We start from the raw sequence: 26612 nt of genomic DNA on the forward strand, positions 1-26612 counted from the left end.
GTTCCCTAGGCTCTGCAGTTTTCTGTGGAAAAGAATGCAGTGGAGAGACCTAAAGATGTAAAAAGTTAGGAAGCATGCTTGGTTTTGCATCTCCAGCAGACGGGGACAGGTTTTCAAAGATTGCCATGTCACAAACCTACTTTTACATGGCCCGTGATCACCAGCGATTTCTCAAGGGGGAAATACAATTAGGTAACAAATGCTTCCTTGTAAGCAGCTGCTAGATTCTAAGATTTATTATGTTAAGATTTAGCCTAATCCTCCCTCGCCATAACCTTAAGTGTCCTTGATTTTCTACATCTGAGAATTCTAACATAATTTGCTGCCACATTCCAAAAGGGGGTGTTTAAAGGATGCTCACTTTCCAGGACTCCATACCTCATGCTCTTAGGATTATTTACTTATTTATTATTAATCTCTTTTTGTATTTGTACTGTGTCTTCATTTGTACATTGGATGTTTTTGTCTGTGTGTAGTTTTTCATTGACTCTATTGTATTTCTTTGTTCTACTGTGAATGCCTGTAAGAAAATGAATCTCAGGGGTGTATATGGTGACATCCATGCACATTGATAATAAAAGTTACCTTGACTTACTTCAAGTGAAATGTGTGTGCCTGCCACAATATAATTTGACAAAAATGTTCTTACTGTTTTCAAAGAATCTGGTTTTAAATTTTCCTCGGCTTGACGGGCTTCTTGTTTCATGGTGGAACTGAGGAATCTACCAGATTCCATCACAGCTGATTTATTATCCCTCTCAACCCCATTTTCCTGCCTTCTCCCCATAACCTTCGACACCCTGACTGATGAAGAACCTTTAAATATACCCAGTGATTTGGCCTCCCCAGCCGTCAATGGCAGTGAATTTTACAGATTCACCACCCTCAAAGAACACTGAGGCTGTCTACAAGAAGAGTCAGAGCCGTCTCTATTTTCTGAGGAGACTGAGGTCCTTTAACATCTGCCAGATGATGCTGAGGATGTTCTACGAGTCTGTGGTGGCCAGTGCTATCATGTTTGCTGTTGTGTGCTGAGGCAGCAGGCCAAGGGTAGCAGACACCAACAGTATCAACAAACTCACTCGTAAGGCCAGTGATGTTGTGGGGGTGGAACTGGACTCTCTGACGGTGATGTCTGAAAAGAGGATGCTGTCCAAGTTGCATGCCATCTTGGACAATGACTCCCATCCACTCCATAATGTACTGGTTAGGCACAGGAGTACATTCAGCCAGAGACTCATTCCACCGAGATGCAACACTGAGCGTCATAGGAAGTCATTCCTACCTGTGGCCATCAAACTTTACAACTCCTCCCTCGGAGTGTCAGACACCCTGAGCCAATAGGCTGGTCCTGGACTTACTTCCACTCAGCATGATTAACCTTTTATTTAATTATTTATGGTTTTATATTTCTATATTTCTTCACTATTCTTGGTTGGTGCGGCTGTAACGAAACCCAATTTCCCTCGGGATCAATAAAGTATGTCTGTCTGTCTGTCTCTGGCTAAAGAAATTTGTCACCTCTGTTCTAAATGGACATACAAGATTATTAAGGGATTGGACACACTGGAGGCAGGAAGCATGTTCCCGCTAATGGGTGAGTCCAGAACTAGAGGCCACAGTTTAAGAATAAGGGGTAGGCCATTTAGAACAGAGATGCGGAAAAACTTTTTCACCCAGAGAGTGGTGGATATGTGGAATGCTCTGCCCCAGAAGGCAATGGAGGCCAAGTCTCTGGATGCATTCAAGAGAGAGTTAGATAGAGCTCTTATAGATAGCGGGGTCAAGGGATATGGGGAGAGGGCAGGAACGGGGTACTGATTGTGTATGATCAGCCATGATCACAGTGAATGGCGGTGCTGGCTAGAAGGGTCGAATGGCACCTACTGTCTATTGTCTATCCCGCTACTCTGAGGCTGTGCCCTCTGGTCCTAGACTCTCCCACTACAGGAACCATCTTCACATTCTATCGAGGCCTTTCAATAATCCAAAGAGCAAAAAGAATGAAAGAGAAAACTGTTGTTTTACCAAGTTTTCATTGGCAAGTCGCATAATTTCCTGTTGTAAACCACCCTCCACGTTCGCCTCCAGCAACAGCCTCCGTGAGCGAGCAAACCACTGGCGCTGCTTATCAAAATTCTCCCTCTCCTCTCGTGCTTTGCTTCGAAAAGCTTCCATTTCCCTCACATGCTGATCCTTCTCTGCTTGCAACTGGTCCACGAGCAGTCTGCAAAACGAGGAAAAACATTTACCTTAGCCAAGAGGCTGGTGAATCTGTGGGACGCAGGCCAAGTCATTGGGTATATTTAAACACGGAGGTCGACAGGTTCTTGATTAGTCAGGGCATGAAGGGATACAGGGAGAAGGCAGGAGACTGGGGTTGAGAGGGAAAGTGCATCAGCCGTGATGAAAAGGCAGTGCAGATTCGATGGGCCAAATGGCCTAATTCTGCCCCGGTGTATGGGACGCCTCCTCTCCAGCCCAATGTTTTTAATTTCAGTTCCTTTTGTGTGAAGTTGACAGATGAGCTTCCATTCGGAAACAAAGTGAGACGCTAAACAAAACGAAGGTTCAGTTGTGGAACCACACAGACGAAATGTCGGGTAGCAACAAAGTGGCTTTAACAACACGCTCGAGAACGAACTTCCTGAAAATAAAAGTGCTGACAGGAGCGGCTTTGTGACGAACAAGGTATATTTATGGCAATTGGAGCAGATGGTGCCAGCAGTGACTGTAAAAACGTCTCCAAGATGCCTGGGAGTACAAACAGCACTGCAGCAGATTAACGATCTACAGAAACAGCACTTCAATAAGGAGATTCTGTGGATGCTGGAGCCAGTCAGCAGCTCAGGCAGCATCTATGGAAAGGCAGGAACATTATTTTCGCCAATGTCCAGTATTTTTTTCTGCCCTCACCCCCTCCCCTCAATTCCCCACTCTTACCTCCTCTCCTCACCTGCCTTTCACCTCTCCCTGCTGCCCCTACTCCTTCCTTTGCTGCCATGGCCCACTCTCCTCTCCTGTCAGATTCCTTCTTCTCCAGCCCTTTACCTTTTCACCGATCACCTCCCTTCTTCCTTCAATCCCCCCCTCCCCACCCACCCGGCTTCACCTCTCACCTTCCAGTTTGTTCTCCCTCCCCTCCCCCTGCCCTACTATTCTGTCATCTTCCTCCTCCCTTTCCAGTCCTGATGAAGGGCCCCCACCTGGAACGTCAACTGTTTATTCACTTCCACAGATGCTGTCTGACCGGCTGAGTTCCTCCAGCATTTTGTGTGTTACTTAAAGAAATTGGCTGGACAATTCACGCTAATATCACAAACAATACTTTTCCACCCGATGCAGAGTACTTATTACATAGAGTAATGGAGCGTTACAGCGTGGAAACGCGTCCTTTGGCCCATCTAGTCCATGCTGAACCGTTATTCTGCCTAGTCCCATCAACCTGCCTCTGGACCATAGCCCTCTATACCCCCCCCCCCCCATCCAAATATTTACCCAAGTTTCACTTAAATGTTGCAGTTGAACCCATTTCAAAATGCTGGGGGGCCTCATCAGGTGGCAGGGTCTCAAGGAGGGGAATAAACAGTCTATGTTTCGGGCCAAGACCCTTCAGAACTTTGGAGGGTAGAAGCTTGAGGGGTGACCTGTCATGAGGGGTGTAGATTAGTGAATGAAGTCTCTCCATCCACCCCCCCCCCCCCAAAGGAATGGGAACGAGAAACTTGAGAGCACAGGTCTAAAGTGAGAGTTGGAAGAGTTAAAGGGAGCCCGAAGGGTAACTCCCTCATGCAGAGGGAGGGGTGTATATGGAATGAGCGGTTAGAGGAAGTAGCTGAGGCAGGTATGACATTTGAAAGGGTTTAGATGAATGGGGGTCAGATAGGACCATCTTAATGGATAATGTGAACCGGTGAGACTGGAGATCGAGGCCTAGTGTTCAGTGGTCACTGTGTCCTGGGATCTATGCGAAGGATCAAATCGGAAATCTGGAAGTCAAATGATGGGCAGAGTCTGCAAATCTCTGGGAGTCCACTGGGGAGGTCAAAGCCTGGAGCCTGCAGGCCCGAGTCCGTGTCTGCTGGTGGCCTGTCCTAGGCTTAAAGGACTATGTATGCGTGTGGATGGCAGGGAAGAATGAGGCTTATTCTCGACTTCCAAACACACTCAAAGGTCAATATCACCAGATTCATTAAAAGTATTCTACATTGTCATCTGTCTGTGAGCCAGAGAGCTTGTGTGTGCCCGAGCTGGTGATGCATTCAATTGCACCAATCAGCCTCTCTTTGTGCTACTACCATCGGGTGCGAGGTGCAGGAGTCTCCACCGGCTGCATTCACCTCAGTGTTAAAGTGGCTCTGTGGCCCTGGACTCACGGTCAGCAACTCTGTCTTTCATGTTCTGTGTATTATTTGTTTACTTTTTTTATTGTTAGCACTATTTGACTTTTTTCCCGCACACTGGATGTTTGTTGGTTTTGTTGTGATGGGGTTTTCGTGGATTCTATTGTATTTCTTTGTTTTGTGGTTGTCTGCAAGAAGATGAATCTCAAGGTTGTATATGGTATTCACACACTGATAATAAATATACTTGGAACTTTGAAAGGGAGAACTCAACAGACAAGGTAAATGTGGTGCCCTAGTTCCTAATGTCTGACTATAGAGCAGGGGTTCCCAACCTTTTTTATGCTGTGTCTGGGGACTCCAGGGTGGTAACCCCCACTACAGTCTCTAAAAAGTTATCTTAATAAAAATATCAAGCTAATTTACCCTGAGACCAAGGGATAAATTCAAGGTATGTACAAGAAAGAAACACATACTGCTTTTGCAATACTTAATTTTTAATACACATTTCTTATTGTAATTTATCGTATTTTTATGTATCGCTGCCACAAAACAACAAATTTCACAACTTAGTGATATCAGTCTGATTCTGAATTGCTAGTGGACTTGCATTTTAAATGATTTTTTAAAAAAGCAACTTAGAGGCGCTAGTGTAACTTCATTTTTAGATACTTCGCCGATTAGGGTAGCCAGCCTCTAAACACCAGTTCCTCGCTGTGAATTCATAGCCAGGAGGACCGAAACCTGTGATTTGATTACTACTCTGCGAAGTCTCTTCCAGGAATGCCTACCCTGCAGAAGTTTAAATCTTCCCTTCGACAGTTCAGTGAAAGCCTCTCTCACTGCTCCCCCGCTGTGATCCCTGCTGCTCTCCAACTCTTTGACTAAGCGCTTACCCAGACCCACTACTACAGCCATGTATCCTTTCTGGGAACATGTCTTCACCGCCAGCTTATACCACACAGTTTACAGATTCGTTTTCAAGCTTACGCCTTATATTCCGTCTGGGTAGCGTCCAACCGAACGGCATGAACATTAGTTTCTCAAACTTCTGGTAATGCCTCCCACACCCTCTTCTATTCACCATTCCCCACCCCTGTCTCCCACCCTCACCTTATCTCCTTGCCCACTGTGGTGAACTACATATACCTGTCTGGACACGCCCCCTGCTGACTGCTCCTGTGGCCCCTCCCACTGACCGTGGCTCCTCCCACAGACCCCGGTATAAAGGCGATTGAGGCCTGAGCCCGGCCCTCAGTCTCCAGGATGTAGTATGGTGGTCAACTACTGCTTGTTTTTTCTTCCAGTCAATAAAAGCCGATATCTCGCCTCATGTCTCAGAGAGTTATTGATGGTGCATCACCCACCCATCGCCTCCCTCACTTTTTCTTTCTTCCATGGCCTTCTGTCTCTTCCGCCAATCAACTTCCCAGCTCTGTTCTTCATTCCCCCCCCCCTCTAAATTTCACCTATTACTTGGTCTTTCTCTCTCCCCTCCCCCCACCTTTTAAATTCACTCCTCAGCTTTTTTCTCTCCTGTCCTGCTGAAGGGTGTCGGCCTGAAATGTCGTTCCCCCCCCCCATAGATGCTGGCTGGTCTGCTGAGTTCCTCCAGCATGTTGTGCATGCTGCTCGACATTTCTTCACAGAGAATGGGTATTAATCACCAGTGCATGCTCCTCTGCATCTTTTAGCGGTACAGAGCGAATTACTGATAGTGAGAGATGATACTGCTGCAAAGTAGATACGAGGGGGTTGGCAAAGGGAGGCATCTGGGATACAAATGTGGGCGAACAAATGTGCATCTTAATTAGACCAGAAGGCTGACAAATAAATTACATCCAAACTGAGAGATTGCAAATTAGAGCAGATGAAATTAACATCAAACCAAATACTGAAAGGAAACACTGAATTTAAAATCAGGACAAAATAAGCACATTTTACATTGAAATTGTGCATTAAAATTTCCAGGTCAAAGGTTGACAGGGAGTAATTAATATTGATGAGAAGGGTACAGAGGCTGATCAAGCAGATGATTTCTTGTATTGTAAGCACAGACAGCACCGCAGACGTTTCAATAAATTGTATCCAAATGAAAGGCAGCATCCACCAGTAAGGACCCTCAATACCCGGGACATGCCCTCTTCCCTTTACTACCATCAGGGAGAAGACACACACTTTATTTTTAGGAACAGTTTCTTCCCCTCTACCTCAACTTCTGAATGGACATTGAATTAAACCATGAACAAGTTTGCAATTTCTTATTGTAATTTAGAGTACATTTTTTAATGTATCACACTGTAATGCTGCCACACAACACTGAATTTCACGATACATGTCAGTGACATCAAACTGGTGCTGAATTGAGAGGAATTGCATTTTAAATGATTTTTTTTGACCAAACTCAGAGGCCATGGTGTAACCTTGCTGTAATATCCACAGTTTGGGCAAATTAACACCACACACTTCAAATGATAAAAGATGAGATTTATTTGTCACATGTACATTAAAACGTACAGTGAAATGTGTTGCTTGCATCAATGACCAACACAGTCCAAAGATGTGCTGGGGGCAACTTTATCAGTTCCTGTCAGTCACCGTATGCAGAGACACTCCTGTACCCAATGTTACTTTATGACCATACAATGTATATAGGCTGTCATATGTTTTAATATTGTTTTATTATTGTTCTTTATCTTAGTTCTTTATAATGCATCAGATCCAGAGAAACAATTATTTTGTTCTCCTTTACACTTGTGAAATGGAAATGATATTTAACAATCTTGGATCTAAGTGTCACCACACTCCTAGCTCCGACACAGCATGCCCACAACTCACTGACCCCAACCTGCACATCTTCGGACTGTGGGAGGAAACTGGAAGACCCGGAAGAAACCCACGTGGTCACAGGGACGAAGTACAAATTCCTTACAGACAGTGGCGGGGATTAAACATTGACCGCTGGTGTAGCAAAATGTTATGGTATCTGCCCATTGGTTTTATAGAAGTGTTCATCAAGGATTATGGCCAAGGGTAAAAACTGATCCATTGGTTGATGGGTCAGCAAGTTTGCAGTAGTGTAGATAATTAGGTCAAGGAATTGTGCGAAAGCATGGCAGTGCCTCCACTTCCTTAGCAGTCTGCAGAGACTCAGAGTGACATCTAAAACTTTAACAAACTTTCATAGATGTGTGGTGGAGAAATTAGTGACTGGCTGAATCACATCCCAATATGGAAACAATAACAAAACGAGAGAACGAAGGGAAAACCTCAAGGACACATTGATTACAAAAGTATACATCCACTTCTCCATGTCCTCGTTTACTTACTTGTTGGCGACACGGACTGCATCATAAGCACATCGTAGATCATCCTCAGACATTTTATTTCCATCTTTGTGTAATCCAAAAATATTGGCCATGGTAGCCTACAAACAGGAAATACTCTGTTAATTGCAGGATATGTAGGTGATAGAAAGGGACCAAGGAGGAAAGGCAATGTCTTCAGGCTAGTCTAAACTGTACAGCGTTTATTCAAACAACCTAAATCGGGGGTTCCCAACCTGATGTCACAAACCCTTTCCTTAATGGTATTAGTTCATGGCATAAAAAAGGTTGGGAACCCCTGACATAAATAATCGAGTTTGACAGACAATACTCTCAAAAAGGAAAGGACACCATTGTTTGCATCTCTTCCCTTAGAAGAGATCTGTTTAAAACACAACTCAATTTGTGACTCAGCTCAGGAGTTATCAAAATTGTTTCATGTCTTTTCCAGTACACAAGTGTAAATGCAGCACAGAAGAAAAACACAATAAGATAAAGAACACAATAATAAAAACACAATAAATATAAATACATAAGATAGCTTATATATGTAGATTGATTTTATGTCCATAAAGTGATGCCAGGCACAGGAGTGTCTGTACATAAGGTGACTGACAGGAATTGGTAAAGTCGTGGTGGGTTAATGGGTGGAGGTGTTGATCGGCCTTACTGCTTGGGGAACCCAACTGTTTTTGAGTCTGGTGATCGTGGTGTGGATGCTATGTAGCCTCCTCCCTGATCGGAGAGAGACAAACAGTCCATGAGCAGCGTGGGTGGGTTCCTTTGTGATGTTACTGGTAAATACCAATAATTTGAAGTACTTATTCACTTGGAGTTATCGTAACATGAAGCCATCAGCTTGTGGTTCTCCCACCAAAACTTTTATCATTGCATCTAAAAGCAACTCAACAATAATGTATAACATAAAACAGTACAGAACCTTCAGTCTCTTAAATGTCCCTAGTTTATCTGCCTCTACCACCACCCATAGCAGGGTTCCATGCATCTACCAATCTGTATATTAAAAAAAAACTTGCATCTAACATCTCCCTAAATATTCCTCCAATCATCTTAAAATTATGCCCCATGGCATTAGCCGTTCCTCTCTGAGAAAACTGTCTCTGGCTGTCCACTCAAATGACGCCTCTGATTCTATCAAGTCACCTTTCAATCCTCCTTCACTCCAAAGAGAAAAGCCCTAAGCTTGCTCAACCTATCCTCATAGGTCATGCTCTCCGATTCAGAGAACAACCTGTTGAGTCTCTTCTGCACCCTAAACTTTCCACATCCTTCCCATCATGAGGCAATGAACACAATAGTGTGGTCTGACCAGGTGTTATAGAGTTGCAACATTACCTCGTGGCCCTTGAGCTCAATTCCCTTTGCATTTTAGATGGTTTGCGTTTATTTTATTGGTCAATTATTAAATAGTCAGATTAAAGGTTATATCGATGTGAACTGGAACTTTCATTGCTGCAATCCCGCACCCGTTCTAAAGTTTTCATATCCCTCCTGTCAAAGCAGATCTCTGAGGATATCTCGGAGATTGAGTAGAATACCCACCTTATTTTTCATTGCCTCAACCTTCTTTTCTGCCGTAATGAGTTGAGATTTTAGCCAAACCAGTTCCTCTTTAAGCATTTCAGCCTCTTCGGTCGCAGTTTTCAGTTGGTACAGTAAATGACCACTGGCATCCTTTTGATCTCTGGTTTCACTTGCAGGATGATTAACCTTTCTTAGCTGGACAAGTTCATCCTTTAGTTCCTGGTTCTCACTTTCAAGTTCTTGACACTAGCAATCATTTTAAGCACATTATTGTAAGCTCGTATTTACTCTACACCAAATATTAAAAACAAAACTGATTAACCCAGCAAATGTCAGCTATCAAGATTCTATATGGAGCTTCATTGTTCACGTGGAAAGGGGGACAAACTCAAAAACAGTTGCAGGTGAAATACTCAGTGGCCATGTGATTCGGTACCCCAATATCGTCTGCCCATCCACTTCAAGGGTCAAAGTGTTGTGCATTCAGAGATGCTCTTTGGCACACCACCGTTGTAACTTGTGGTTATTTGAGTTACTGTCACCTTCTGGCCTGAAGCAGTCTGGCCGTTCTCCTCTGACCTTCTCATTAACAAGGCATTTGCACCCACAGATCTGCCGCTGACTGGGCTATTTTTGGTTTTCCACAACATTCTCTGCAAACTCTAGACACTGTTGTGCATGAAAATCCCAGGAGACCAGCAGTTTCTGAGGGACTCAGACTACCCCGTCTGGCACCAACAATCATTCCACGGTCAAAGTCACTTCGATCACATTTCTTCCTCATTCTGATGTTCAGGCTAAACAACAACCAAACCATCTCCAAGTGGACCATAGGGTTTGTGTCCCTCAGCAAACCGGAGAGCCATGTTGGTTGGAGTCAGAGCCTTGTGCTTTCACTCTTGGTAGGGTTGCTGATGCCAAACGGGTCAAAGGGCAGAGGCCAGACTAAGAGTGGTCCACTTGCTCCTCTAGGTTAGGGGTTCAGCTCAGGGTTATCAACATCTGTGTGTGATGGTATGGACAGACAGAGATGACGGACGCCAGTGGCGTATCAGGCAGTTTAAAAAAAAACCTCTTGACCATGTCTGCATGCCTTTATGCATTGAGTTGCTGCCACATGATTGGCTGATTAGATATTTGCATTAAGGAGGTGCACTTAATAAAGTGGCCACCAAACATATATAGGCCTTCATCATTCACAGGCAAAGGCCGTTGAACTCAAACAATTTAATCACATTATATATTCAATCATTCTTTCCAGAGGGCACTTGAAAGTACCACTTGGCTTATTATTGTCACATGTACTTTATACTTCACTTTACTGTCACCAAACAATTGATACTAGAGCGTACAATCATCACAGTGATATTTGTTTCTGCACTTCACACTCCCTGAAGTACAAATCAAATTAAATATAATAAAAATTTTAATTATAAATCATAATTAGAAAATAGAAAAGGGAAAGTAAGGTAGTGCAAGTCAGGCCCGGATATTTGGAAGGTACGGCCCAGATCCGGGTCAGGATCTGTTCAGCAGTCTTATCACAGTTGGAAAGAAGCTGTTCCCAAATCTGGCCGTACGAATCTTCAAGCTTCTGAACCTTCTCCCGGAGGGAAGTGGGACAAAAAGTGTGTTGGCTGGGTGGGTCTTGTCCTTGATTATTGACTGAGGTACAGTGAAAATCTTTGTTTTGCATGCCATCCATACAGATCATTTCATTACCACAGTGAACTGAGGCAGCACAAGGGAAAATAACAGAACACAGAATAAAGTGTTGCAGTTACAGGGAAAGTGCAAAACAGGCAGGCGATAAGGTGCAAGATCATAACAAGGTAGATTCAGAGGTCAAGAGTCCATCTTATTGTACTATAATAATAGTCTTGTAACAGTGGGATGAAAGCTGTCCTTGAGCCTGATGCTACATGCTTTCAAGCACTTGCATCTTCTGCCCAATGGGAGAGGGGAGAAGAGAAAATGTCTGGGGCTGGGATCTTTGATTATGCTGGCAGCTTTACCAAGGCAGTGAGAAGTGGGGACAGAGTTCAAGAGTTGTGCTTTGTTGGCATAGAATGAAGACCAATAACAATTGAATTGACTTTATTCCTTACGTCCTTCATATACACGAGTAAGAATCTTTACGTTACTCTCCGTCTAAATGTGCAATTTATAGTAACTTATAATAAATAGTATGTGCAACAGGATAGTCAATATAACATAGAAATACAGTTGTGTCAGCAGGAGTTAATCAGTCTGCTGGCCTGGTGGAAGAAGCAGTCCTGGAGCCTGTTGGTCCTGGCTTTTATGCTGCGGTACTGTTTCCCCAACAGTAGCAGCTGGAACAGTTTGTGGTTGGGGGTGAACTGGGGCCCCAGTGATCGTTCGGGCCCTTTTTACACACCTCTCTTTGTAAATGTCCTGAATAGTGGGAAGTTCACATCTACAGATGTGCTGGAATTAGTTTAATACTGTCAGATGTGCTGAGATAGAGTGGAAAAATACACCTTGCATCCTGTTCATGGGACATAATTAGTGGGATACTGCAAGGATCAGCACTTGGCCCTCAGTTATTTTTAACTGTAATTAATGACTTAAAGAGATTGGTTTATTAGCGTCACATGTACTGAGAGACAGTGAAAAGCTTGTCTTGCATACTGTTCATACGGATCAAGTCATTACACAGTGCATTGAGGTAGGACAAGGTAAATCAAGTACAATGCAGAAAAGTATAACAGCTAGAGGTGGAATGCAAGGTCTTGAAGCTTGGCAACAAGTTGGTGGGAGACCTGCTGCGATGGGGATAACAGGGTCTCTGCAGCAAGATCTGGAGAAACAGCGAGCAGATAAAAAATTAGCGAGTGGAGATTAATGTCGGAAAATCCTGAACGTGAACAACAGGAATCAAAAGGTGGACGGAAGGCACCTACGGGTGAACAGAGGAACGAAAGACGTGTTCTTACGGCAATGCAACAAGTTACCAGCCAACTGCAGCTATTTGTTGGAAAGGTAATTGGCCCTTAGCGCACAGGGTTAGAGGTTCCAAAGAGTCAATTATAGTCATCATTGGGCAGGACATTGGCTAAGCTAACCTGAGGTAGAGTGCAGGGTTTTGGTCCCATTAGCTTATAGATAGAATCGGTTTACAATTGTAACACACACAAAATTCTTGAGAAACTCAGCAGGGTCAGGCAGCATCTTTGGAAGGGAATAAACAGTTGCGGTTTCAGGTGAGACCCTTCATCTGTTCTGGAAAGGAAGGGAGAAGGGGAAGAGAAAGGGGAACTGATAGGTGGAAAGAGAAAAGTGCTGAAGGAGGAGGAATGTGATAGGAGAGGAGAGTGGACCATGGGAGGAAGGGATGGAGGTGAGGAGAGGACAGCTCCAGCATCTGCAGTATCACTTGTGTCTATGGCTTATCGTTGTCCCAGAAGCTTGTCTTGCATACTGTTTAAACAGATCAAATTACACAGCGCAATGAGATTGAACAAGGTAAAACAACAGCAATGCAGAAAGAAATTTAACACCTACAGAGAAAGTGCAGTGCAGGTAAACAACAAGATTTTAAAGAGAGATTATGTCAAGAGTCAATTTTTATCACACTAGGGAACCATTCAATAGTCATAACAGTGTGATATTAAACCCTCTCATCTCCCCTGCCCATTTCCTCTCCTAGTTCCACTCCACCACCTTTTTCCAAGGTCCACAGTCCCCTCCTATCAGATTCCTCCTTCTTTAGCCCTTTACCTCCTCCACCTATCACATCCCAGCATCTTTCTTCATCCCCATTTCCCCCCACCATCACCTGCCAGCTTGTACTCCACTCCCTCTCCCCCACCTTCTTATTCTGGCTTTTGCCCCCTTACTTTTCAGACCTGATGAAGGGTCTCAGCCCCAATCATTGACTGTTTATTCCCCACCATGGATGCAGCTGGACTTACTGAGTTCCTCCAGCATTGAGAGTGTGACAGTGTGAGGGATTGTGTGAGAGTGTGATGCTCAGCATTGCCTGCACCTGCTGAATCTCTTCTGAAAATTTAAGACCATAAGACATAGGAGCAGAATCAGGGCATTTGGCCCATCGAGTCTGCTCTGCCATTTCATCATGGCTGATCCAATTGTCCTCTCAGCCCCAATCTCCAAGAAGGGGCAGAAGAATGGAAACCATCAGCCAGTTAGTCTGACCTCAGTAGCTGGGAGGATGTTGGAGTTGATTATTAAGGATGCAGTGTCAGGGTACTTGGAGGCTCATGATAAAGTAGCCCATAGTCAGCATGGTTTCCTCAAGGGAAAGTCTTGCCTGACAAATCTGTTGGAATTCTTCGAAGAAATACCCAAGCAGGATTGACAAAGGAGAATTGGTTGATATTGTGTACAGGTGGTCCCCGCTTTTCGAACGTTCGATTTACATGAACTCACTGTTACGAAAGACTTACTTTAGTACCTGTTTTTGCTAACCAGAGGATTTTCGCTTTCACGAAAAAGACGCCCGCTTTATACGTGTGTTTAGCCCGAGAAAGACTACAATGACCGTGAAGCCTTGTGCGGGCAGTCGTTTGCGTATGCATGTGCATGCGTATGCGTGCGTGTGCATACGTATGCTTGTACGTGCCGATTTTTTTTTCTCCAAATTGATTTTGGCTCGCTGCCTTCCCGAGTTTGATAAGTGAAACTACACCGTACCTACAATATTTCTACTTTACATAGGGTGTAAATTTATCATATCATTCCTGCTTTTACTATATGTTAGTGTTATTTTAGGTTTTATGTGTTATTTGCTTTGATTTGGTAGGTTATTTTTCTGGGTCTGGGAACGCTCAGAAATTTTTCCCATATAAATTAATGGTAATTGCTTCTTCGCTTTGCGACATTTCGGATTACAAACAGCTTCATAGGAACGCTCCACCTTCGGATTGTGGGGGAAACCTGTACTTGGATTTTCAGAAGGGCTTTGACAAGGTGCCACATGAGGCTGCACAGCAAGCTACAAGCCCATATGGTATTACAGGAAAGGTTCTAGCATGGATAAAGCAATAGCTGATTGGCAGGAGGCAAAGAGTGGGAACAAAGGGAGCCTTTTCTGACTGGCTCCCAGTGACTAATGGTGTTCCAAAGGGGTCTGTATTGGGACCAATTCTTTTTATGTTATTTGTCAATGATTTGGATGATGAAATTGATAGCTTTCTTGCAAAGGTTTCAGACAATATGAAAATAGGTAGGCGGGCAGGTGGTTTTGAGGAAGTAGAGAGGCTATAGTAGGACTTGGACAGATTGGGGGGTGGGCAAAGAAATAGCAGATGGAATACAGAATGGGGTATGGTCATGCACTTTGGTATATGAAAAGGCTGACTATTTTCTAAATAGAGAGAAAATACCAAAAAAACTGAGGTGCCAAAGGACTTGGGAGACCTTGTGCAGGGTTCCCTAAAGGTTAATTTGCAAGTTGAATCTGTGGTGAGGAAGGCAAATGCAACGTTAGCATTCATTTCAAGAGGACTCGAATATAACAGCAAGGATGTAATGTTGAGTCTTTATAAAACACTGGTGAGGCCTCACTTGGAGTATTGTGAACAGTTTTGGGCCCTTAAGGATGTGCTGTAACTGGAGAGGGTTCAAAGGAGGCTCATGGAAATGACCAGGATTGAATGGCTTGTCAACCTGAAGAGTGCCAGATGACTCTGGGCCTGTACTCACTAGAATTCAGAAGAATGAGGGGTGACCTCTTTGAAACCTTTCGAATGGTGAAAGGCCTTGATAGAGTGGATATGGAGAAGACATAGGGCACAGTCTTAGAATATAGGGGTGTCCTTATATTTTGGAGATGAGGTAGAATTTCTTTAGCCAGAGAGTGGTGAATCTGTGGAATTCTGTGCCACTGGCAGTTGTGGAGGCCAAGTCTTTGTGTATATCTAAGATAGAGGTTGATAGATTCTTGATTGGTCAGGGCATGAAGGGATACAGGGAGAAGGTAGGAGATTGGGGTTGAGAGGAAAATTGGATCAGCCATGATGAAATGGCAGAGCAGATGTGATGGGCCAAATGGCCTAATTCTGCTCTTATACCTTATGCTCCTATGTTCCATATTCTGGCCCTCTGAAAATCACTTCTACATCTGGTCAACTATAAAAATCTAAAAGTTCACAGTACCTTTATTAACATTTATATTGCAAATGGCCAACAGGTCTTTGAACAGTAAAACTAATTGCAGATACAGAGTGCCATGGTAGCGTACGGGCCTTCATGACACTGCAGCTCGGGAAGTACTGAGCCCAATACCGGTGCCATCTGTAAGGAGTCTGTTCTTTGTCCCCATGGAATGGGTGGGCTTCCTCTGGGAGCTCCGGTTTCCTACCTCAACCCAAAGATGCACCGGGTAGGTTAATTGGTCATTGGAAACTGCCCCGTGATTAGGTTAGGGTTAATCAGGTTTGTCTGGGGTTGCTGGGATGGCATGGCTCAAAGTGTCAGAAGGCCCTACTCTGTGTGATCATCACTGAAATAAAACAAAATAAGAATTCACAATACCTTAGCACTTATTTCTGAAGTATCTGTATTTCTCATTTCATTCATCTGTTTTAAAAAAGCAAATAAATCACAATTAATTACACACAAAGTAACTTGGTTTAAAATATAGAATCGATTGGACTGAGAACAGGGACGAGCAATTGGATGGAGACAACCTGCCTCCAGAAATATAGATGTTCCATCAATCTACGACAATAAATACAGGATGTTGATTCACAAAATGGCTTCATTCCAAAACCCCAGGGTGCCTGGAAAGAACTAAAAGTAATAAACACACACAAAATGCTGGAGGATCTCAGCAGGCCAGGCTTTATCTATGGGCAACAGTAAACAGTCAACGTTTCAGGCTGAGACCCTTCACCAGGAAGTTATAGAGGATGGTAGCACGGTGGTCAGCACAACACTTTACAGCACAGGCAACCCGGGTTCAAATCCTCACCTTGCTCCTGTAAGGAGTCTGTACTTTCTCCCCATGTCTGTGTGGGTTTCCTCCAAGTGCTCTGGTTTCCTCCCACAGTCCAAAGACATACCAATTGGTCATTGTAAATTACCCAGGCTAGGGTTCAATGAGGGGAATGCTGGGCAGTGCGGATTGAAGAGCCAGAAGGGGCTATTCCCAGCTGTATCTCTGTATATAAAAAAGGACATGGGCATGTCTGGGAAGCCAGGACTTTATCACTCGTCCCCAAATATCAATTGCCTTCCTGAGTCACTTCAGAGTATTGAAGAGTCAACCCAATTATCGTTTTCAGGGTCCGATAGATTGGATTTCTTCCTCCAAGGGTGTGAGTGAACTGGATAGGATTTTACACATTATGGGTTTAACGAGCCAAGCGCTGGGGGCCAGCTTAGGTCATTTTCAAACTCTCTATAACTCGGGTTCTCACTATTTAATACTTATTATTTATTTTCTATTTGCACAGATCATCTTTTGGACTTTGGTTGTTCGTCAGTCCTCATATGTAGTGTTTCACTGATACGATTGTGCTTGTTTTACTGTGAATGCCTGCAAGTAAGTGTATCTTGGGGTAGTGTAGTGGATTCTGGTTAACTGGACAGCATCAGGACCAGCACATTTTTTTCCCAATTAAGTGGCTGCCCCAATTAGCCAAAATTTCATGGAAATAGTTAAAGGTATGAAAAAGACAAACTACTGAAAAACGAATTATGAATTTAAACAAACTACAAAATAAATTAGAACACAACCAATACCACTACAGTATTATAAAACTATTAGTTCCTAATAGTCATCAATGGAGGAATTCATCCAGTGTACACTGCCGTGTTCTTTTGATTGACTGTAAATGAACTAAATCAGCGCAGACGCCTCATGCAGATAATGGACTGCCTTCATACAAAGCTTTTGACAATTACATCCTTCAAATCTTATCCATTGTAACATTCAAGATGATTGTTGAGGCCTTCAAATCCTTTATAGTGCTGAAGTAGTAAAACTGTTTCATTTTCCCTCACAGCCATTTCTGACATCTCGAAGCCTGAATGCTTGAAACCGCAGTGTGCAAAACAGTTCTGAATTGCCTTACTGCTTATTTCTCGCCAACTATCAGTGACAAAAGAACGTTGCTTTTTGAAGACACACACGACTGATGCTACTTAAAAACTGTTTGCTTTAAGCATGGTCAATGTCTAACAGCCACAAGTATGTGTGGCCAACGTTCATTAGAAACTTTTCAGCAAATCTCTTGTGCCAATTAAGTGGCATGGTGTCCCAAATAAATGAAGGGAACCCTGACTTATCTTGAATAGTTTAGAGTTGTTCCAAATAACTGGCTCCCAATTAACCAGAATCCATTCTATTTGGTGACATACATGTACTTTAATAAATATACTTTAAACTTTAGATGGGCATTGTGGTAGGCATGGAAGAGTTGAGTTAAAGACCTCATTTACATGCTATACTAAAGCAAGACTAAGCAGCATTGTTGATGGCTTGTTGTAGAGGTTTTTTTTACTTGGGGGAAAAAGAGGTAGCATTTTTAATTAATTGAATTTAAATACCACAGACACCACAGTGGGATTTGAATGCAGGTCTCTAAGTTCGTTAGTCCAGGTCCATTAACTGGATCACTGAGTCACCACTGAAATAAACTCAGTGGCCACTTTATTAGGTTCACCTGCTCATTAATGCAAATATCTAATTAGCCAATCACTTGGCCACATCTGAATGCATAAAAGCATGGAGACATGGCCAAGAGGCTCAGATTGTGTTCAGACCAAACATCAGATTGGGGAAGAAATGTGATTCAAGTGACTGACTGCAGAATGATTTTTGCTGGCAGATGGGGTGGCTTGAGGATCTTGGAAGTTGCTGATTTCCTGGGATTTCCACACAGAGCAGTCTCTGGAGTTTACAGAGAATGGTGCAAGAAAAAAATATGTCTGTGTCAGCAGCAGTTCTGTGGGCAAAAACACCTTGTTAATGAGAGAGATCAGCGGAGAATGGCCAAACTGGTTTAAGCTGACAGGAAGGTGACAGTAACTCAAATAACCACACGTTACAACAGTGGTGTGCAGAAGAGCATCTCTGAACACACATGTCGAAACTTGAAGTAAATGGCCACAGTGGCAGAAGACCACAAACATACACTCAGCGGCCACTTTATTAGGTACGGGAGGTAAAGTTTGTACCTAATACAATGAACATTCAATCCTTTTTAATACTGGATTCAAAAGCAGGACTTCAGAGCGTTTGCATGCTTAACTCGATATTCAAAGACTACTTGACCCCTCTCACTGCGACTTTTTTCCAGATACTGGTTTTTAAATGTAATTATTCCATTGCCAATTTTGGTCTGTGTTCTATCACAGACATTCCCTTTGCACTCTCTACGGCAATGTTCCAGGTGATAGGTCCTTGACCGGAATCACCTGCACTAGTGTAGCAGTTAGCGCCAACTGTAAGATCAGAGTTTGATTCCTGCCACGAGCTGTAAAGAGTCTCTATGGCCTATGAATGTGTGGTTTTCTCTGGGTGATTCAGATTCCTCCCACATTCCAAAGACGTATGGGTTAGGGTTAGTGAGTTGTGAGTGTGCAATGTTGCCATTAGAAGCATTGTGGCACTTGCAGGCCACCCAGCACAATTCCCGCTGATTTGATTTGACACAAGTAAATCTAAACTTTCTTACTTTACAAAATAAGTAAACTTTATAAAATTACAATCATCAGCAACTTCAGGGACTCCTTAATTTCATTAGGGTTAAGTTCGCCATGTATGTTACCTGTTACGTTGTACGTTATTACATTTTGGGGGTAGGGATTTTTCTGATACGTATACAACATTACCATTTGTGTGTGGGCCAGATAAAGTGTACGTTAGAAATAATTACACTCGTGTTGATATTAGCTGACACTCCTACTCTACTATCATAATCAAGAGATTATGTTAATCAGTTGACTTGCCACGGTTCTCAACTATTTTCTTTTCAACATAACCGCTTCTCTCTGGCCTGGTTCCAAAATAAAGTGTTCAGTCTATTTCTTTCCACAAATGTCAGTTCTATTTCTTGCTACATGACCTCATGACTGCTCCCAGCATTTTCTGTTTTTATTCCTTCTTGGACAGTCCGGCCACCAATCACCTCCCATCAGATCAGTAAAACCATCCAAGACTACACTGGTGAACCTTGACTAGTGTTGGGCACTTAGTACTGCACTGGGGAAGCCCTGCTCCCAAAGAGCGAGTAAACAACTTCCACTGCTATGCAGGCTGTTAAAACTAATAGGCTTGAAAATATCTCTAAATATCTGACGTTCAGAAATTCGGAAACTTATTTCACTTGTATTGTTATTTTTTTAGTTTGAATTATAGCACTAAATGTTAATATTAATTTTAATAATAATTTAAATTTGAGTATTTTTTGAACATGTTAAAAACTAAATCACTTAAAATCCAATGTCATTACAACTCAAAATGCAATTAAAAATTAGGGATTTATTATCACAAAACTGCCACCTGCTGCTTATGGTACCATTTGGGTTAAGTCAAACTTACCTCCCTTACATGGAGGTAAGTTAAGTAAGTTACATGAAGTAAGTTAGGAAACTTCATACACATCCCTAATTCTATTGAAATTATAAATCATTTGCCACAACTATTGGAACGAACGCGAATTTACTTGAAAATATTTTCAGTCAGCAGACTAAAGTAAAAATTACCTTCATAAAGGTCATTTCATCCTTCAGATTTTCATAGCGTTGTTCAAGGCGAGAGAATTCTCTCAAGAGGCTCTGGTAGTGGAGTCGTTCCTCCTCGAATTCAGCCTGTAATTGGCGACTCTTTAATGCCACCTTGAGGGAAACTTGTTCTTGCATTCAAAAGTGAAAAGGTAAAAGTTTATTGTGGATTCTCTAATTGATTCATTGCTGTCACATACCAAGGTACAGTGAAAAGCTGGTCTTGCATACTCTTCATACAGATCAGATTATTACACCATATAGCGAACTAGAATAAGGTAAAATAACAGAATGCAGAATAAAGTGTCACAATTACAAAGAAAGTGCAAGATTCAAGTTTATTTATCATGTGTACAATGAAAATGCAGTAAAATGTGTCATTTGTTTTAACAACTAACACACCCGAGGGTGTGCTAGGATGTATTGGTTGTTGCCTGGAAGTCACCACATATTGTGGCGCCAACACAGCATGCTCAAAATGCTCTGCAGAACAGCACAGAACAGAATAAAGCACGCGCACACACACACAAACACAAACACACACAAACACACACACACACACTCACTCACTCACTCCAACTGCAGGACAAGCCAGGCCTCCACTCTCCAGCATTTCATTTAACATTGCATTACACTAGAGTTACGTAAAACAATAACAGAATGCAGAATAAAATGTAAACACTACCAAAAAAGCATAGTGCAGGTAAATGAACATCATAATGAGGTAGACTGTGAGGCTAAGAGTCCATCTTATCATAGAAAAGGTCCATTTAAGTGTCTGATAATGGTGGGGTAGAAGCTGTCCTTGTGCCTGGTGGTCCATGCTTTCGGTCTTTTGTATCTTCTAACCAATGGGAAGGGAGAGAAGAGAATCCTTGGGGTGGGTGGGATATTTGACTACGCTGGTTGCTTTACTGAGGCAGTGAGAAGGGGGGTGGGGGAGGAAGGGGATAAAGTGAGAAGGTGGGAGGTGATTTGTGAAACAGGGTGACAGCAGAGACAGGTTCCCAGGAAGGACACTTGTCTGTCAGTAGCTCTGGGAAAGCACGTGGACAAAGGATCAGAGAGCAGCAGAGATCACAGACAGGGAGCAGTGAGAAGTTCTCACACTAGATGTTGAACCATGTTGGACTCAGAGAAAATGTTAATCAATCTCTTTCCAGAGGTAACCAATATTGATCCATAGGGTCTCAGCTACTTGCCACAATTGATGTTCAAATAAAAAACTGTAACACTAGTACTACTAGTTTCTTATGTCTGCTCTGCCAGTCAATAAGAGAGATGAACTTGTTTTGCAGGACGTCCTGTGGGAGAATCACATCTCCTTCATTAACAAAAGGCCGTGGCAGAGGGTAAAATTCTATCTTTCCCAGAGCATACTGGTGCAATTCTACACTGGCATCATAGAGAGCATCCTCACATCAGCCATTACTGTCTGTACAGGTCTTCACAGTTCACAGGCAAAGGTAGTCAAGCTCAGCTGATTGATCCTTTCCAGAGTGCATTTGAAAGTGCCGCAAGGCCGATTAACTGGTTTATTATCATCACCTTCCTTGTACAGAGAAAATTCTTGTTTGTGTGTCACACATACAAATCATTTCATAGCAATGCATTGAGGTAGAACAAGGATGTACAATAACAGAATAAAGTGTTACAGTCACAGAGAAAGTGCAGTGCAGGCAGACAACAAGGTGCAAGGCCATACGGTAGATGGTGATGTCAGGAGTTCATCTTACTGTATTAGAGAACCATTCAATAGTCTTTTAACGTAGGATAGAAGCTGTCCTTTAGCCTGGAGCCATGTGATTTTTATCTTCTGCTCAATGGGAGGGGGGAGAGAGAATGTCTGAGGTGGGTGGGGGTCTTTGATCACATTGACTGCTTCGCTGAGGCAGTGGGAATTGTAGGCATGCAAACTCCACACAGACAGCATCAGAGGTCAGGATCAAACCTGGATCCCAAGTTGAGGCAGCAACTTTAACATTTTGATCAATGAACTATCTGGTATTAATTTCACTTCCATTAACCCTAAATGAAACTTTTATTGAAAGACTCGGAGTGATGATCAATATCAGTGTAAAGCCAAACTCATTTACTTAGAGATAGAGTGTGGAACAGGGCCTCCCAGCTCTTCGAGCCACATCGCCCAGCAACCTACCGATTTAACACTAGACTAATCACAGTACAACTTACAATGACCAATTAACCTACTAACCAATGTGTCTTTGGACTGTGGGAGGAAACTGGAGCACGCAGAGGAAACACACGTTCCAAAGGGAGAATGTACAGACTCCTTACAGAGGACACCCAGATTGAACTCCAAACGTCGATGCCCTGATCTGTAATAGTGTCACACTAACCGCTAGGCTACGCTTCAGCTGGGAAGAGAAGGGGTAAGAGGGGAGTCAGAATGGGGAATGAATAGAGAGAGGGAAGGAGGAGAAATTATCAGAGGTTAGAAAAGTCAAATGTTGATGCCTTCACGTTGGATGCTACCCAGAAAGATTTTTATCAGATCTCGAGGTAGCCCAGAGAGGCTACTTGGAGATCCTGTGTGTTTTCTGATTGCATTCAGTCCTCCCTCACCTACTGCATTACTGGAATGGGTTGTGAAGTATGTATAAAGTACAAAATACAAAATAAATTTATTATCACTATATACCAATATACAGACTTGAAATTCGTCTTCTAAATACTCCGCATTCCAAATGCTGTAACAGGATCTACAAATACATTGCACTTGACATTTTCAAATTTTACTCTTCGCAATCTTGACACAAAACAATTTACTGTTTGGTGATGCCTTTGTCCATTAGTGTCACGCTGACTGTGAAATTATCTGTTCAGCAACATTGTAGTAAGAAGTAACCCTCATAAATATATCCCAATGAAATGGGCTCAAAAAACATACCTTCAATAATCTTTGACTGCTCCACAATCAGTTTATTAAAATGTTCTTTTTCATCATTTAACTGACTGTTTTCCTTTTGAAGAACTGCAAAATGCTGAAAAAAAAGATATTGTCTGGAATTGCAAACCACTGGGGAAAACAGCAACATCACCTCACTTACAAGGACCACAGCTCACATTCTCAGTATTAATTTTTTTTATTATTAGTTTTTTGTTTGCAGTTTGTCTTTTGCACATTAGTTGTTTGTCTTTGTTGCAGTCAGAATCAGACCCTTCGGCCCATCTACTCAATGAACTGCCTACTCCCATTGATCTGCACCGGGACCATTGCTCTCCATACCCCTACCATCCACGTATCTATCCAAACTTCATTTCAACGTTGAAATCGAGCTGTCAGCTCAATCCACACCTTCATGACCCTCTGCGTAAAGAAGTCTCCCCACATGTTCCCTTTAAACTTTTCACCTTTTACCCTTAACCCATGACCACTGGTTGTAGTCCCGCCTCAGTGGAAAAACCCTATCTATACCCCTCAGAATTTTATATACCTCTATTAAATCTCCTCTCAATCTTCTATGTTCCAAGGAATAAAGTCCTAACCTATTCAATCTTTCCTTATAACTCAGGTCCTCCAGACCCAGCAACATCCTTGTAAATTTTCTCCGTGTTCTTACAACCTTATTTACATCTTTCCTGTAGGTAGGTGACCAAAATTGCACACAATACTCCAAATTAGGGCTCACCAATGTCTTATACAACTTCAACATATCATCCCATCTCCTGTACTCAATACATTGATTTATGAATGCTTTCTTTATGACCCGATTTGCCTGTGAACCCACTTCCAATGAATTACAGACCTGTAATCCCAGATCCCTTTGTTCTGCCACACTCCTCAATGCCCTACTGTTCATTGTGAAGACCTACCTTGGTTGGTCCTACCGAACACCTCACACTCAACTGCATTAAATTTCAACTGCTGTTTTTCAGCCCATTTTTCCAGCTGGTCCAGATCCAACTGCAAGCCATGCTAGCCTTTCTCTCTGTCCACTACACCCTCAATCTAGATGTTATCTGCAAATTTGCTGATCCAGTTAACCTCATTATTCAGATCATTGATGTAGATAACAACAAAGGACCCAGCACCGATCCTTGCAGTACACCACTAGTCATAATCTTCCAGTCAGAGACACAACCCTCTACCACTACTCTCTGGCTTCTCCCACAAGGCCCACGTCTAATCCAATTTACTACCTCATCTTGAACGCTGAGCGACTGAACCTTCTTGACCAACTTTCCATGCAGAACCTGGTCAAGTGTCTTGCTGAAGTCCATGTAGACAATATCCACTGCCTTGTCTTCGATCTACTTTAGTGGTAACTTTCTCAAAAAACTCTAAGATTGGTTAGACACAACCTATCATGCACAAAAACCTATCGACTATCCTTAATCAGTCCGTGGCCGTCCAAATACTCACATATCCAATCCCTTAGAATACCTTCCAGTAACATTCCCACAACTGACACCAGGCTCACTGGCCTAGAATCTCCTGGTTTATTTTTCGAGCCTTTCTTAAAACAGTGGAACGACATCGGCTATCCTTCAATTCTCTGGTACCTCACCTGTTGCTAAAGATGATTTAAATATCTCTGCTAAGGAGTTGCAAGGCCCATCTTCCCTATGCTAGCCTGCAGATCACCCTTGGACAAGGCGTAGTGCCTTCTTAGCCTCCCCCAGTCAGGGTCACGTGAATCCATGGGAGCAGGTGATGGACGGTCATATGAGCAACTGGTGTATATCACAAGCCTTAGATATGAGAACACTGACTCCAGGCAATCTCTGAAGAGTATTGATAATGGCTGGGGCCTACGTCATATGACACAGCTCAATAATAACACTGATGATGATGAACATACATGTAGTCTTACCAGTCTCAACTGAGTCAGTTCTTGAGAGGCTCTTACTTCAGCATCTCTTCTGTCTTTGAGCACTTGCTCTAGTTCCTCCTGCAGTTTTGTGATCTGCTCCTGCATGACCAGGATTTGAGCTTCCTCAGCTCCATGACGAACGTGTTCCATTTCATTCTTCAGTTTTTGCATCTCATTTTTATGTGAGGTAACAAGAGATGACATTTGCTCCACCAGCATTTTGTTTTCTTTGGTCTGAAATGTAAAATGTTATGATGTTACCAGTTGCCAGACTTCACATTTGCGCAGCGAGACCGTCACATACATCAGACGCTAAATTCAAACAAGTTCTTTTACGATTGCCGTGGTCATTATGTTAAAACAACTTGTTTCATCATGTGATTCCAAGAAGCCAGGTCAAATCTAGTTTATTATCAATGTACATAATTACGATGAGATACAAGGAAAAATTTGCCTACAGCAGCATATCATTAACAACCCTTTTCTAAATCAGGTAGGAAGTACAAGAGCCTCAGGACTCACGCCACCAGATTCAAGAACCACTGAACCATCAGGCTTCTGAACAAAAGGGGTAACTCCACTCACTTACCCACCCATTGAGATGTTCCAACAATCAATAATCTAACTTTAAGGACTCTTTTTCTCATGTTCTCATTATTTATATTTGCATTTGCGCAGCTTATTGTCTTCCACACTCTGGTTGATCTTCCATTGATTCTGTTATAATTACAATTCTATAGCTTTGTTGAGTTTGCCCACAGGAAAATGACCCTCAGAGCTGTATATGTACTTTGATAATAATATTTACTTGGAACTTTGAACTGATTTAGAATAAATGGAAAACTAGATGTAAAACGCTCAAGTGAGTCACCGGCTGGCATATAGCGGTTAATGCAGCAATCACTAACCAGGTTTGATTCCCGCCGCTGTCTATAAGGAGTTTGTATGTTCTCTATGTGACTGAATGGGTTTCTTCCCAAATTCCAAAGATGTTCAGTCAGGGTTACTGAGTTGTGGGCAAGCTACTTTGGTGCTGGAAGCATAATTGACCTTGTGGGTGCCCCCAGGACAGCTTCAGACTGTGTTGGTCATGGATGCAAACGAGGTATTTTACTGCAAGTTTCAAAGTATCAATGGACATGTGACAAATAAACCTAATCTTTAAACTTTAGATTGTTGCCAGTGTGGAGTTTGCACATTCTTCCTTGGTTTTCATCCTCTTGAAATGAATGCTAATAATTGCATTTGCCTTCCTCACCACCGACTATCTGCAAATTAACCTTTTGGGAATCTTGCACAAGAACTCCCAAGTCCCTTTGTATCTGAGTTCTTTGTATTTTCTCGCCATTTAGAAAATAGTCAACCCTTTCATTTCTTCTACCAAAATGGATGACTACACATTTCCTGACACTGTATTCCATCTGCCATTTCTTTGCTCATTCGCTTAATCTGTCCAAGTCTTTCTGCAGCCTCTCTACTTCAAAGCTACCTGCCCCTCCACCTGTCTTCATATCATCTGCAAACTTTGTAACAAAGCCATCAATTCCATCATCCAAATCATTGACATATAGCATAAAAAGTATCGGTCCCAACACAAACCCCTGTGGAACACCACTAGTCATCAGCAGCCAACTAGAAAAGGCTCCCTTTATTCCCACTCTTTGCCTCCTGCCAATCAGCCACTGCTTTATCCATGCTAGAATCTCTCCTGTAATACCATGGGCTCATAGCTTGTTAAACAGCCTCACGTGTGGCACCTTGTCAAAGTCCTTCTGAAAATCCAAGTACATATCAATCAATTCTTTGTCTATCCTGCTTGTTATTTCTTCAAAGTAGTCCAACAG

General features: G+C 42.7%; 1 protein-coding gene across 1 annotated transcript in view; it reads right to left on the reverse strand.

The window, feature by feature from the left end:
* Positions 1-26612, reverse strand: part of LOC140740315 (unconventional myosin-Vb-like) — a 189383-nt gene that overhangs the window by 37552 nt on the left and 125219 nt on the right. Inside the window, exons 26-32 of the mRNA XM_073069469.1 lie at positions 24769-25002; positions 22842-22935; positions 19913-20061; positions 15734-15778; positions 9233-9460; positions 7673-7770; positions 2029-2227 (exon numbers count right to left, since the gene is read on the reverse strand). Coding sequence (XP_072925570.1) covers positions 2029-2227; positions 7673-7770; positions 9233-9460; positions 15734-15778; positions 19913-20061; positions 22842-22935; positions 24769-25002 — 1047 coding nt within the window. The remainder of the gene's footprint in view (positions 1-2028; positions 2228-7672; positions 7771-9232; positions 9461-15733; positions 15779-19912; positions 20062-22841; positions 22936-24768; positions 25003-26612) is intronic.

Source organism: Hemitrygon akajei, chromosome 16 (genome assembly GCF_048418815.1).
Source record: "Hemitrygon akajei chromosome 16, sHemAka1.3, whole genome shotgun sequence".
Lineage (NCBI taxonomy): Eukaryota > Metazoa > Chordata > Chondrichthyes > Myliobatiformes > Dasyatidae > Hemitrygon > Hemitrygon akajei.